Below are 15,462 nucleotides of genomic sequence, written 5' to 3' on the forward strand. Positions count from 1 at the left end.
TCTTCGTGTCACTGCCAGAAATTTAGAAATCGATACGCTGTGTTGGGGTGGTGTGGGAAATTTAGTGGGAATCATAAGAAAGTCATAAAGGCTATACATGCCACTCCCATCCCCACCCCCACCGTCTCTCTCTCTCTCTCTCTCTCTCTCCTGCCTCGCTTCTTTCAATATCACTTTCTGCTGAACAGTGTGTCGAGCATTGTCGATGTTATGTTGTTTTTTGTTTTTGTTTTTTTTTCTCTCTTTGAAACCTTCAGAATGCAGAATACTTTATGTCAACAAGAGAAATTCATTCAACCTCGGGTGCCTCTTCAGTGGTGGTTTCTCTGTCCTGTCCACCCTCCTGTTTTATGTCCATTTTCTTTTCACTTTTTTTTTTTTTGTCATTCAGCCCCCAAGCCCCATACTTGTTCGTTCTTTTGTTGTCCCCCCCCCCCCACCCACCGTCCCCCCCATCCCACCCTCTGTCACCCTACCCCACCCCCATCCCCCAGTCCCCGTCTCTTTGCAACTCCCAGCCTGTCTTGTAATCACGTCATTTGTTACACTGGGTAATCTTTCCTCTTTGTCCCGATGTAATTCCCTAAGCGAGGAGCACCCCACCATCTTCTATTCTTCCATCGACTCACTCTCCCCCTCTCTTCCCTCTCGTAAGAAGAAGAAGAAGGAGTAATAGGAGAAGAAAACTGCCCCCCCCCCCCCCCCCCCCCCCCCCACCCCCCCCCCCAAAAAAAAGGAAAGAAACCTTGACAACAACAAGACGAAACGAAAAAAAAACGTAAGAAAAAAGAAAGAAATGAATAAAACTTGTGAAATGTGTTGTTATTGATTGTTATGGGTTTTCTTTTCTTTTCTTTTCCCTTAGAAAACCCTTCTGATGTATATTTCTGTATGGAGAAATATGACCTTCAGTGCAAGTGGAAGAAAGAAAAAAAGAAGGGGGTGGTGGGGGTGGAATCACTACTGCTTTTACATTTCATGATGTCTTCTTCTTCTTCTTCTTCTCCTTCTCATATTCCCGTCTCACCCCTTTTCTTCCTCTTTATCCTCTTCTTTTTTTTCTTTTGTTATTCCAGATCATCTCATTTTCTTTCATCTTCCTCTTGATGTCTCCTCCGCTGTCCTTTTGTTCCGTTTCACTTTTTCCTTTCTTCTGTCTCACCTTTCTCCGGATCTGAAGTTCCTCCCATGCTGTTTTATTCCAATAAACACTAAAGTATAACAGAAGCTCGGAAAAAGAAGATGGATGGCGGGGACTTCCCAGTGCTTAGAAGGGTGCACAAGCTTGCCAGAGAAACAACAGAGAGAATGAGAGAGGGGAGGGACGGAAAAAGAAAGAAAGTGACAGAGAAGAGGGGGGGGGGGGGGTGGGGGGGGGGAGCGAGAGAGGGAGGGAGAGAGAGTGGGGGGGGGGCGAGATAGAGAGAGAGAGAGAGAGTGTGTGTGTGTGACAAATCTTAACCCTTTCACAGCCATACTCAGCAGCCAGGTAGAGGACCCATGTCACTGAAGGGTGACCAGATCATGGGTCTGGTATCCATTAACCTACTGCTCTTTATTTTCAGTGGTAGGATAATCCATATCTTCTACGCATCGAAGGGGGAATCCCGAGCTATTCTTAGACACTACATTTTCTGTGTATATAGCACAAGGGAATTTTGCACTCTAAATTGACTGGCGGTGAAAGGGTTAACCTGCTTTCAACCCGTCTTTTTCTGTCGTCTTAACCCTTTGAACAACCTTAATCAGGCCATCAGTAGCTCACGAAGGAAGGAAGCTTTTCGAGCAAAAAAGAACAAAAAAGAAAAAAGAAGAAGAAGAAGAAGAAAAACAACAACCGAAGAACAAAGGGGGATTAAAAAGGGGTGATTTGTAAGAAAATGAAACAGATGTTAAGAACGGCAAAAACCGCAACGCCTGAATATTGGCTTGAAGATGGCGCCTGACAGTCTACGGATACCGTTTTTTTTTCGTTTTTTTTCTTTCTTTCTGTTTTCCTTCTCGCTTTTATTCAATCTCCTTACAGCAGATTTGATTTTACAACAGTCTGTCATCGAGGCTGATCAGTGGTAATGAAGATTAAAAGCTGACGATGATGGTAATTATAATCAACGTTGATGATGATGACGACGACGGCGTTGGTGATGATGGTGAAATGATGATGATAGGGTGATGGGGTTGATCGACATTGGAGGATAATGTTATTATTAAGGCTGTGTATGATTGTTCCAACATTTTTTTTTGGGAAACTTATGTGGATGTTGTGCTTGCTTAGTGCATCATTCAAAATTGTGTAATCTACTCCCCCATTCATTGGACATCTTTTCTCATGGGCTGCAACTCCTATTGGTTTCTACCAGGGGGCTTTTTACGTGTATGAACCATTTCACCCTTACATTTGAACAATTTTCATCGACTTCCTTCTTGCGTTCTGCCGGGTTCCTTTCGCACTTTCATAATCAACCGAACACTGTGACACGAATTATCAGATCTTTATCCGACATGTCTCATCTTCTTTATGCGTACGCACCGGAAGGTGGTTCAGGTATTAGCAGATTTTGCTGGCGTTGAGTAATGTCGGCGGGAAAGCAAATGCTACTGTGTGTCTGGATCATAAACTGTTTTGTGCTGTATTGGATAGTAGATTCACTTATCAGATCTCAAAATGAACTCTCTCTCTCTGTCTGTCTCTCTCTCTCTGTCTCTCTCTCATGCACACAATTTTCTTTTTTTTCTCTCGATGGCTCCCTCTCTGCCTACTGCGTGCACGTGTGTTTTCTTACATACAAGCATGTATGAGTACACTTTCGTATGTGCGGTTTTATTAAAAGTACACGTGGGGTCTTTTCTTTTTCGGTTTTTTCGTCTTTACCGGATCAACGGATATAACAGTTATTAATGGTGTGTGTGTGTGTGTGTGTGTGTGTGTGTGTGTGTGTGTGTGTGTGTGTGTGTCCAGGTGTGGAGCATGGACAACATGATCTGCACACAAACGCTGGTGAGGCACCAGGGCTCCGTAGCCTGTCTGGCCGTGTCGAGGGGTCGCATCTTCTCCGGGGCCGTGGACAACACTGTCAAGGTATGTGCGTTGGTGACTGCTGCACACTGTGGTGTGACGTGGTTTGATGTTCGTTGTTGACTGCTAAACACTGTGCTGTGCTGTGCTGTGCTGTGCTGTGCTGTGATGTACTGTGATGTGATGTGGTGATGTACTGTGCTGTACTGTGATGTGCTGTGATGTGTGGTGTGCTGTGCTATGATGTGGTGTGCTGTGCTGTACTGTATTGTGATGTGGTGATGTGCTGTGCTGTGCTGTGCTGTGCTGTGATGTTATGTGCTGTGCTGTGCTGTGCTGTGCTATGATGTGATCTGATGTGATGTGATGTCGTATCGTGTCGTGTCGTTACTTGTTGTGGCTTGTCTTGACGTGACGTGTCGTGTTGTGTCGGGTCGTAGTGTATCGTGTCGTGACTTACGTCGTGTTATGTCGTAGTGTATCGTGTCGAAACGTGAGTGTCGTATTGTATTGTATCATGTCGTGACGTGTAGTGTCGTATTGTATTGTATCATGTCGTGACGTGCAGTGTCGTATCGTATTGTATCGTGTCGTGTCGTAGCGTGACGTGTCGTATTGCATCGTATCGTGACTTGTGTCGTGTCGTGACGTGACATGTCGTGTCGTAGTATATCGTGACACGACGTGACGTCACGTATCGTGTCGTGTCGTTTCGTGTCATGTTGCTGTGTTGTGTCATAGTGTATCGTGTCGTGACTTGTCGTGTCGTGTCATATCGTATCGTGTTGTGTCGTATTGTGTCGTGTCGTGACGTGTCTTGTTGCGTCGTGTCGTGTCGTGTCGTGACGCAACTTGTGTTGCGTCGTGTCGTGTTGTCTCATGTCTCTTGTCGTATCGTCTCCTGTACTTCGGTGGCCTTGAACAACACTGTCAAAGTACGTCGTTTTCTTTTTCTTTTCTTTTCTTTTAATCGTTCTTTTTTTTTTAATGTTTGTGTGTTTCTTTCTTTCTTTTGCTTGTATTTGTTTATTTCTTTCTCAGTCGTTCATCCCTTCTCCCGTTCCTTCCTCCTTTCTTTTCAATGGTTTTCTTTCAGTCTTTCTTCCCCCCTGTCTTTTTTTGTTCATATCTTTTTTTATTTTATTTATCGGTTGACCCTTTTTAAACCATGATTCTGGAATGCAGGTGCAGGCTAGTGGTGTTGGTGAACCGTGTGTTTGATTCTGGTTGAAAGAAAGCAAATAGTCAACAAAGAAGGTTAGGATCTGTTGGAGGCAGTGGCTCGCAAGGGAATCCCCCGCGTGAAAGGCTGGGGCACCGTTTCCTGGCTGTGTTTCTGACACACACACACACACACACACACACACACACACACACACACACACACACATATATATATATATATGTGTGAGTGTGTGTGTGTATGTGAGAGAGAGAGAGAGAGAGAGAGAGACCCATGGTTGGAGTCGCGTCGTTGTTATATCTGCAGTTGTGTGTCGGTTTGGAGACGGAGTGGGGTGGAATTGCTTGTGGAAGTAGCTGGGAGGGGTAAGCGGGTCCAGATCAAAATCATGTTGTGCTTATTGCCCAGTACACCGCAGAGGGGTGAGTTAAGGGGTTAAAAATGAAAAGTGTATTGTAAACTACCTTGTGAACGCCCAGTATCCAGTATACGACCCCCCCTCCCCCTGCTCCCCTCCCTAACTCCCATTTCGAGTTAAAAGCTGTGCATGGGTAAAATATGACCACAGGGAAAGTCCTGTTGACAGTGGGAAAGACTACAACTTGGGATTCTCACTTGAGGGCACATGAGACCGTATGGCTGTGTCTGGAGTGGCACTGCCTTCATCTGTCTGCGGGCAGGGGCGGTTTGGTCTGTGGGGTGTGTGCTCAGCAGCTGGAGGGTGGTGTCTTTTGCCGGTGGGCTCTGCAGTCATGAAATACTGGCTGGTACACCCATGGGGTTACTTCTTTTAAGGCTGTCGCGAATTGCATCCTGTGGTCTCTTTTGCCTCTGTTCGGGAGCAGATATGTCCCTTGAATTCTTAATGGAGTGTCCTGTGCGTGCCTGCACCCATCGTGAACACAGCGCAGGCCTCTGAGGGTGGTGCAGGATTGTTCCAAGGGCGGGTGGAGACAGTGCTTCTCTGGGTCCTCCCCAGCAGCTACGGGTGTTTCTCTTTCTTCTCCTTGGTAAACGCCCACCCACTACTTTGAAACAAGATTAAAGAAAAAGAATGTTGTCACTAGCTGATTATGATGTTAATTCAGTTTGCTGTTAGTGATTGTGTTGGCTTTCGGGATTTGATGAGGATAAGATATCTGTTCTCGCTCTCTTAGATTTGTCAGCAGCTTTTGACACTATCGACCACTCTATCCTCTTGAACAGACTTAAAACTTCCTTTGGTATTCGTGACACTGCACTAGCATGGATCACGTCTTACCTGTCAGATCGTACACAGAAAGTGTGTGTAAATGGTACATACTCTAGAGTATCTGCCTTGAAATATGGTGTCCCACAAGGGTCCGTCCTAGGTCCTGTTCTTTTCGTGCTGTATGCGGCTCCTGTGTCGGATGTCATCAGTCATCATGCGATGTCGCATGAGAGTTTTGCTGATGACACACAACTTTATCAGTCGGCTTCCATAGCTGAATTTGATGCACTGGTGACTCAAACACAGGAGTGCATTGCTGGCCTAAAGGACTGGATGACTCTCAACAAGCTGCAATTAAATGATGATAAGACTGAATTTATGATAACCTGTCCAAAGAAGTTTCGTCAACATTCTTCCTTTCCTGGATCTGTTCTGATCAATAGCACACCTGTTTCACTTTCTCCCTCTGTTCGCAGTCTTGGTGTAATCCTGGACCAGTCTTTTTCCTTCCAACAGCACATTTCGAATATGTGTAAAGTTGCCTATTTGGAACTGCGTAGAATCAGCTCTATCCGCCACTATCTCTCAACCGATGCAACCAAGACACTTGTATGCTCTCTGGTTCTCTCAAGATTGGATTACTGCAACTCTCTTTTGGCCGGCCTTCCCAAATACCTGTTAGACAGACTCCAACGAATTCAGAATAACGCTGCCAGACTCATTTGCAGAGCTTCTAAATTTGACCATGTTTCTCCTCTCCTTCAGTCTCTCCACTGGTTGCCTGTTTCTGATCGAATAGACTATAAGCTATCCACTCTGATCTTTTCTGCAGTCAACGGATCTGGCCCCAAGTATCTTTCTGAACTCATCCATATCTATACCTCGTCTCGCCAGCTCCGTTCTTCCTCTGATACTCGACTTCTCAGGATACCTCACGTCAGAAGTAAGACCTATGGACACAGATCGTTTTCTTTTCAATCGCCAAAGGCGTGGAACAAGCTCCCTGATAACCTCCGTCATTCTGATTCCCTCGCATCTTTTAAATCTCGTCTCAAAACTCACCTTTTCCCTCAGCAATAAGTTCAATTGTGGCAGGTCCACTTCCTTTTCGTTAGGTGTGCTTGACTATGTGTGTATACATATGTATGTGTACATAACTACATGCATGTATATGAATGTGTATTGTGTGTGCGTGTGTTTATGTAAGTTTGTGCCTGCCTATGTGTGCGTATGTGTTAGGGTAGCTGTTAGATACACATGTATGTTAAAATGTATGTATGCAGTGTGTGTGTGTGCGTGCGTGCGTGCGTGTGTGTGTGTGTGTGTGTGTGTGTGTGTGTGTGTGGTCACATTTTGGTGTGTGTATGTAACATAGATATAATGTTTTATGTTATCAAAAGCGTTTTTGTAAAGCACCTAGAGCAGATTTCTGGATAGTGTGCTATATAAGTATCCATTATTATTATTATTACAAAAGCAGTGCAGATTTTAGATTTTGGGATAAAGAATAGAACGCCTGCCATGAGATGTTGACGTGTCATTGCAATAGAAAGTGAGAACATGACGTTACTGCACGACACAGCGCCATGTTTCAGCAGCTGGCGTTTTGTTCTCACTCCCAGTCTCCCTTCCCGCCCCCGTCCCCGCCCCCCTCTGTCTGTCTCTCTCAGACACACACAAATGAGCGCGCGCGTGCACACCCACCCAGAGAGGAGACTTCAGTACAGAGACACATCCATTACAGATTTGAACAATTTAGAGAGGAGACTTTAGTACAGAGACACGTCCATTACAGATTTGAACAATTTAGAGAGGAGACTTTAGTACAGAGACACGTCCATTACAGATTTGAACAATTTAGAGAGGAGACTTTAGTACAGAGACACGTCCATTACAGATCTGAACAATTTAGAGAGGAGACTTTAGTACAGAGACACGTCCATTACAGATTTGAACAATTTAGAGAGGAGACTTTAGTACAGAGACACATCCATTACAGATTTGAACAATTTAGAGAGGAGATTTTAGTGCCCACATACATTACAGATTTGAACAATTTAGAGAGGAGACTTTAGTACAGAGACACATCCATTAGAGATTTGATCAATTTAGAGAGGAGACTTTAGTACAGAGACACATCCATTACAGATTTGAACAATTTAGAGAGGAGACTTTAGGAGAGTCACATCCATTACAGATTTGAACAATTTAGAGAGGAGATTTTAGTGCACACATACATTACAGATTTGAACAATTTAGAGAGGAGACTTTAGTACAGAGACACGTCCATTACAGATTTGAACAATTTAGAGAGGAGACTTTAGTACAGAGACACGTCCATTACAGATTTGAACAATTTAGAGAGGAGACTTTAGTGCGCACATACATTACAGATCTGAACAATTTAGAGAGGAGACTTTAGTACAGAGACACATCCATTAGAGATTTGAACAATTTAGAGAGGAGACTTTAGTACAGAGACACATCCATTACAGATTTGAACAATTTAGAGAGGAGACTTTAGGAGAGTCACATCCATTACAGATTTGAACAATTTAGAGAGGAGACTTTAGTACAGAGACACATCCATTACAGATTTGAACAATTTAGAGAGGAGACTTTAGTACAGAGACACATCCATTACAGATTTGAACAATTCCCTATTGAAATCACTAGTTTAATGAGAGGCTTCTCATACAGATATAGGAAACGCCCACCCAGTACCGTATGGTGGAACTAATAGAGGGAATGGGCTCCCAGTGGTGGTAAGATTTCCAGTAAACGACTATCCCCACTGTAGTTTGCAGTGTATAGTTATGATGTCATATATGATGAATGAACGTGCTCAGCAGGCTCTGCATAAACACTGAATTATTTTTTTCTCTCTGTATATGTCTGCCTCTCTTCCTATTCCTGTCTGTTTCAGTTTCTTTCTCTGTCTCTCTTTGTCACTGCCTCTGACGGACTGTCTGTCTGTCTCTCAGACTGTCTCAGTGTCTGGCTGTCTCTATTTCCTACATCCTTCTCACTCTTCTTCCCACTCGACCCCATCTGTCTCACAGTCTCCCTCCCTCTTGCCCACCCCACCCCCTCACCATCTGTCCCTGTCAGTCTCTCTCTCTGTGTGTCTCTCTGAGTCTCTATCAGCATCCGCTTTTGTCTGTGTGTTTCAGGTGTGGCAGTAACACAAGACAGCCATCCCACCACTTCTTGGTGCACCATCCAGACACACCGACATACAGCGGCGACCCTCACCACCTGGCTGACTGCTTGACGCAACTCGGAAGTGATGTGCTTTTGTGCTGCCATACCCTCGTCTTATCTTGTTGCAGAACTTGTTAAGCTCTGCATGCTGACTAAGGATGTCACCTGTCTGCATCAAAAGACGGAGGGAAAAAAATCGCATTTGCTAAAGAAATATACCACTGCCATTAATCCCGATGAACGTCTGAGGATGGCAGTCTGCCAGCATCAAAAGACAGAAAATCACATTTGTTTAAGGAATAGTATGTGACGGTAATTCATGATGGATGACTGAGGGATGATAGTCTGCCAGCATCACAAGACAGAAAATCACATTTATTGAAGAATGATTTTTTTTTTTCCAATTCCTGATTATGATTTTTAATTATGTTATTTTGACTGTTATACAATTTTGCCTTGATTTCTTATAATGAGTCGGATTTTTGACTGCATCATGTTGCTGTTTTTCAAAATATGTGTCTGGTATATGTGTGTGTGCATGTTTGTAATTTGGTGTGCGCACACCAGCATGCCTCTGTGTGTGTATGTGTGTGTGTGCATGCGTATGCAAAAACAGGGTCAATGCTGTTTTGACCCTGGCGAAAGGAAAGCATACAGAACTGTTGAGATATCTGATAGTAAAGAGTGGTAACTCTGTCCATTCACAAGGTACACAGCTTCAAGTCAGTGCTGCTTACACTACCGATTCAGCTAGCACACAGGTAAATAAAAGGTACATTGGAACACATGTCAGATGATCGGTATAAGGACAGGCCCGGCGCTTCCTTTTTTGAGGAAGTGTCTGTGTTTGTTCCAATGTACCTTTTATTTACCTGTGTACTAGCTTAATCGGTAGCGTAAGCAGCACTGACTTGAAATTGTATACCTTTTGAATGGAGAGAGTTACCACTCTTTACTATTTGTTAATCATTTCATGTCCTGGCCTCATTGTTTGTTAATTTCATGTTGAGATATCTGCCTTTACTTGTAGCGTTCTACAATAGTCTATCCTTTTAGGGGCTTTCAACACAGGTCTGTGATTCCTAGTTCTGTGTTTTGTTTTTCAAGAGGACTCTGCATGTGCTTTGCAATTTTGACTGCAGGAATATATGTGCTTGCGTGCGTTTTGTTTGTCTATGCCATTGAAGACAAAAACCATGTAGCATGTTTTTTTTTTTATTGTATCTGCAATTATTCAGGTAATTATATACGCTGAATGCATGAAATCATAAAGTGATAGATTCTTTTTTTCTATTTTATAACTTATTTCTTAAATGTATTAATTTACTTGATTGTACATAAGTTTGACTTTAAATCTCTGGTTGATGTATTTCTAAAACACGCTTTAAAATGTACATAAACTAGATCATGTTGTTTTAACTTGCAGAAGAAGTGAACCTAAAATATAGTTCTGTAGAGTGGACTGGTTTTTTTTTTAGCTTCAAGTGGAATCATCCAGTTGTATTAGGTTTAAAGAAAAGAGAGTCCTATCCTAAATGGATGTCTCTGTTAAAAGCATTGTTATTGGTCCAAGCATTACTTGATGATATGTGAGATAATCATTGGCTGGTGTGTCTTTCATCTTGTACTTGGCGATTTAAAGAGAATCATGTCATCATGGGCAGATAATGTCTTTCATCATTGCCATGGCAGTTTAAAATGGATCACTTGTGTGTGTGTGTGTGAGCGTGTGTGTGTGTGTGTGTGTGTGTGTGTGTATGTGAGTGCATGAGTGTGTGTGTGTGTGCGAGTGTATGTGTATGTTTGTATGTGCATGCTTGCATGCGTGCACACCTGAGAGAGAGAGAGAGAGAGAGAGAGAGAGAGAGAGAGAGAGAACAACCTTGCACAAGGAGATATGCATTCAAAAGTTTGTTTTATTGTAAAGAAGCAGAAGACATGAATTTCAACATTATCAATCAGTGTCGTTTTTCTTTTGTGCATTTGTGTTGTTAATAATTGATGAAATGGCCCACGCCGACATCAGTGCAAAGAACTTGCACAGTTTGATTAACTGTGCTTTATCTGGTTGCATTGCAACTCTCCTCTCTTTCTCTGTATCTCTCTCTCTCTTTTGTCATCATGCCCCACCTCTCACTGTGTCTCTTTTCTCACTCCTTCCCCTCACCCATATCTTTCCTTTCTTTCTTTGCATCTTGCTTTTGCCTGCCCCTTGTCTAACCACATTTTTCACTGTTCTCCCCTATCTGGTTTTTCCTCAACCCCACCCCTCTCTGATATACTTATGTGATTTCGGTCAGTTATAAACAACTACACACCCATTAATCCGTACGTAAGTATGTATATATAATAGATAAACAACAACAACAAAAAAAACAACCAAAGACAGCATCTTTTTAATCACGATTTCATTGGCAACCAACAACAACAGCAACAACAAGAAGCAACCAAAGACATCTTTTTAAGCATGTCACTTTAATGTGGATAGTGTTTGTTACTTTTTCATTGTTTCTCTAAACGCTAGAAAGTGTTCCTGCACATGATAGTCTCACAAAATGGTTCTGGCCTCATCCGGAGTGCATTGTACTTAAAATAAACGATTTTTGAAATGTTTTCGTTTCTCCAACGCTGCAGAAATGACAGTATATGCCGTGGTCATGGAACTGATGCATATCTCTTGCAGTTCCGTCTTGTTGAGCTTGACGATATTTTTGTTTTGAATTTGTTTGTTCTAAAGGCTCCACGCAGAAACTGACGATGTTGGTTTGGAATGGCTGTTGTTGATATGGTAACATTGGTGGGTAAAAAGGTGGAATTTTACGTATTAAGTGCTAACTGGTGGCTTATGTTTTTTGTGTCTTTACTTATGTTCTGTCTGCCCTCATCGCTGTGTGTGTGTGTGTGTGTGTGTGTGTGTGTGTGTGTGTGCACTAACGCGCGAGCAGCGCCGATAGGCCTTGCCTTTAGGACAAAAGATGCGTCCATAAAATCAAAATCTTTTGGGAATGGCAAGGAAGGCTGGTGGTATAAGTTTAACGACAGATTATTATTATTATTATTATTATTATTTTGTTTTTGAGTGGGGTGGGTCCCTGTTGTAAGAAAAGGGGGTATGTGGCAGTCATCATTTCTAGTACACAGCTTACATCATACATCTGACACACACTCTTTAATACTGTAATATGTTGCATAGAAATCACTATGTCCCTCCAAACCGTCGATTCGACTCCTGAAAAAAAAAGAGAGAGCACGCAAATCAAAGCGAAAAACATGGAGATAAAGCACGTGCAGCTGATTATCTGCCAATAGTTGAGAAAAATAGTGTAATTTGATTACGTGTTTTGCGCTACTCATCAGGAGAGAGGAGAGAAAGAGAGATTTGGTGGTTGTGGTGATGGAGGATTTGGATGGAGGTGTGGGGTTGAAGAAGACGTGAAACTACATAATGATGTAATTTGACACAGTTTAGCACCACGGGAGTGTCCGTTTCTTGGACACTGGGGGAGACCATTAAATCTCCTTGCTGTCTCCCCCATATTTCCTCCCGACCTCGGACAACTTCGTTCAAGGGGTGGGGGGTGTGAGAAGAGAGGAATCAATAGCTCGTAAAATCATACACACTGCAAGATTGTAAGACTTTGCCTAATGATTTCTTTTTTCATCTGCTTCTTCTTCTCCGCTTCCCTGCAGACTTTAAACACAGTGTGTAGTGCAGTTAAAGAACGCTGCCTTGTTTTTGATGTTGACCAATAGTTGTCGTTAGCTGAGGATGCCGTCTCAGCCTTGCCAACTGACATACTTGCACAGTAACATTGTAACATTACTCATTTGTGTATATCCCCCCCCCCTCTCTCTCTCTCTCTCTCTCTCTCTCTCTCTTTCTCATATTCTGGTTATGATATTCAGGAATAACGATGTACTGTTTTTGATCCAGGAGCTTCCTTGTTTGAGTGTTATTGCATTGTATATTTATGAACCTGGAGACTACACATAAAACTGTATCCCTGTCTTTCCCCGTCTCTCAGTTTCTCTGTTTCTGTCTCTCTCTGTCTGATTGTCTCTGTCTGTCTGTCAACGTTTTTTGTTTTTCTGTCTTTCTCTCCTCTCTATTTCTGTCTGTCTCTGTCTCTGACTCTCATCTTGAGTAGTGTAGTTTTGATATTTTCTTACCGTTTTTGTTGTGTACTTTTGCTATTGCCTTATCAACTTTGCTGCTGATAGGAAAACGTTTTCTCGCTGGTTTGAGAAGTTGTTTAAAATTGCTGGTTGTTAGTTTTTAAATTCAGGCCCACATGATTGTGATTTGAACAACTGACATTGTCCCTGGCAGTTAAATAAAAAAAAAAGACACTTTATCCCACCTTCTCTCTCTCTCTCTCTCTCTCCCCCCCCCCCTCTCTCTCTTCTTTGTATGTGCATGGATCCGTTCGGGTGTTGGTATGTGTGTCTGTGTTTATGATATCCTGGTAAAATGGACAATAATATGCATGCAATTTAATCGTAAAATTGCAGACAGCTCTTTAAACTTGGCAGGTCTGGCAAGTTGAAATGATTCTTCAGTTTATTTTCCTTCCCCAGTGTTGTCTTCTCCCTCCTTGTTCTTCTCTTCAGCCTTCTCTTAGTCGTTGTCTTCTTTTTCTTTTCTTCCCTTTCTTTTTTTTTAAATTCAGTTTGGCTACATTTCTAAAGGTAGTTATGCACAATCAGAACAAAAGGTATATGTCGATAAAAAAAAGAAAGAAAAGATATCCACTTGCAGTTGATGTGGTAAATAGCGGTTTCTCTGTTTTGACACGATTTCTTAAGAATTTGAAGGTTAGTAAATGTACTTTTTTTTGGTTAAGTATTGTTATTGTTCTCACATCTGTGTTTCCGTCATTCATCTATCCAAATAATTCATGTCACAAAGTTTCTGTTAACTTCGGTGTAAATTGTTGATGTCAGAACCAAAAAAAGGACATGTGATTTACAGATCGGTGATATCACACACGCACACACACACACACACATTCATCACACATACACTTATCAAAATGGAATAATGAAATGTTGTTGTTTTCCCAACAGAGACGTATACACTGGTTGAGACTTTATTTTCCCACAAGGCCTGACCAAGCGCGTTGGGTTAAGCCGCTGGTCAGGCATCAGCTTAGCAGATGTGATGTAGCGTATATGGATTTGTCCGAACGTGGTGACGCCTCCTTGAGTAACTGAACTGAGACACAACAGCGCTGAAAATAAAACAAAACCTGCACGATATTTTTCAACGTGAATTCGTTATAATTGGCAGTGTTATAATTAGCATGCAGCAATTGATTTTTTATAGTTTGTTTATGCTGTTTTTTTCTTGTTTTTTTCTTCTTTTTTACAGATCGATTTTTCTTTCTGGTATTCATCTGCTACATACATCGTGATACTTAATCCTGTTGCATAATTCATATATCCTTCCTCGTTGATGCCGATGCTGAAAGTGTATTCTGAATGTCATTTTGACAAGAGTTCATTGTTTTGTATGGATTTTATTTTGGGGCGGGGTGGATGCCAAATAAATCATGTTTCCTCTTATTCAGTGACTCCGTGTGTGTGTGTGTGTGTGTGTGTGTGTGCGCGCGCGCTTCCTTGCTTGCTTGCACGCAGCGTGGTTCGTTTATAGAATATTGCTACATCTTTGGTTGAAAGATATCCCCGAACTGCGTGGGAATCGTACAGCGAAATCCACCTTTCTGAACCGGTTGAATGCACCTTGTCTGCTGTTTGTACTCACCCCTTTTGTGTGGCAGAAAATGTCATTGGATAAAAAGTAAATCAAGCCATGTCAAAATGAGCTTCTGCTCCAATTGGTATACCACCTCTCTTGTTGTCTCTCCCACTCTTTCTGTTTTTCTGTCTCTGCCTCTTTGTCTGTCTACCTGTCTGCCAAACCACGTATCTTAAAATTGTGTGATTTTATGATAAGGTGTCTATCCCTGCTCTAAACATTCACAAATTGAGCATCGCGTGTTTCTGAGACACAGGGAGAAAGGTGGCCCAGTTGACAAAGTAACCGTAAGAAAGCGACTGTTCCGGGTTCGATCCACGCAAGAACAGGGCTTTTTACTTCCCTCCATCCAATATATCACAGAAACCAAAACCAGAGATACAAATTCAGGCTGAGGCCATATATTGCCACAGAGCTGGAGGGGGAAAAGAAGTCTTGGAAGATGTGGCGAAAAACCGAGGTCCCCGTAAGCAGCATGCATTCAGCGAACGTAAATATATATATATATGAGAGCTACCCCTAGCAAATTTATGCAGACAAGCCCACTTTGACAGAGAACCACATGCAGAAAATAATAGACCCCATCCCCAAGCTTCCCTAGCTCCTTCCCCCCCACCCCCTCGCACCTTCCCCCCACCCCAGCCCCCACCAGAAAAAAAAGGAAAAATGACACTGCAGTGTGAAGACACATTGGCCCCAGGCAGAGCAGCTCGGTTTTTTCATAGCCAAATCTGTCGTGGCCAGAAAGTAACATAACAAAACACAACACGTAACAATCCTTGATGCATCGTTTTGAAATGCGGAAGTGAGTATGAAGTGTATAGGCCGAAAGTGAGTGTTGATTAGCCAATAACTTTATTTATTTCATGATTTCTTTAGTTGTTGTTGACACTTTCGTCAAGGGGTGGGGTGGGGAGGGCCTTTAAATTACTATCATTCGATGGGTAAATCTTACATTTTGCTTTGGCATCAAGACATGTACAATGACTTTCTTACGTAACAAACGTGCTTCTTTTCAATGGAGAAAACAAGATTTTAAGTTGATGTGGCAAGTGGCTGACAGCTTCTGAACTGTGTATGACATGACCGTTTCGCATGGCAGGCAGATT

At 42.5% G+C, this 15,462-nt stretch overlaps 1 protein-coding gene across 1 annotated transcript in view; it reads left to right on the forward strand.

Annotated features, from left to right (window-relative positions):
• LOC143281813 (E3 ubiquitin-protein ligase TRAF7-like) overlaps nt 1-14,160 on the forward strand; it is a 69,234-nt gene extending 55,074 nt beyond the window's left edge. The window contains exons 20-21 of the mRNA XM_076587087.1: nt 2,960-3,079; nt 8,565-14,160. Of these exons, the coding sequence (XP_076443202.1) occupies nt 2,960-3,079; nt 8,565-8,576 (132 nt within the window). The 3' untranslated portion in view covers nt 8,577-14,160. The remainder of the gene's footprint in view (nt 1-2,959; nt 3,080-8,564) is intronic.
• The last annotated feature ends 1,302 nt before the right edge of the window (nt 14,161-15,462 follow it).

Source organism: Babylonia areolata, chromosome 1 (assembly GCF_041734735.1).
Source record: "Babylonia areolata isolate BAREFJ2019XMU chromosome 1, ASM4173473v1, whole genome shotgun sequence".
Lineage (NCBI taxonomy): Eukaryota > Metazoa > Mollusca > Gastropoda > Neogastropoda > Buccinidae > Babylonia > Babylonia areolata.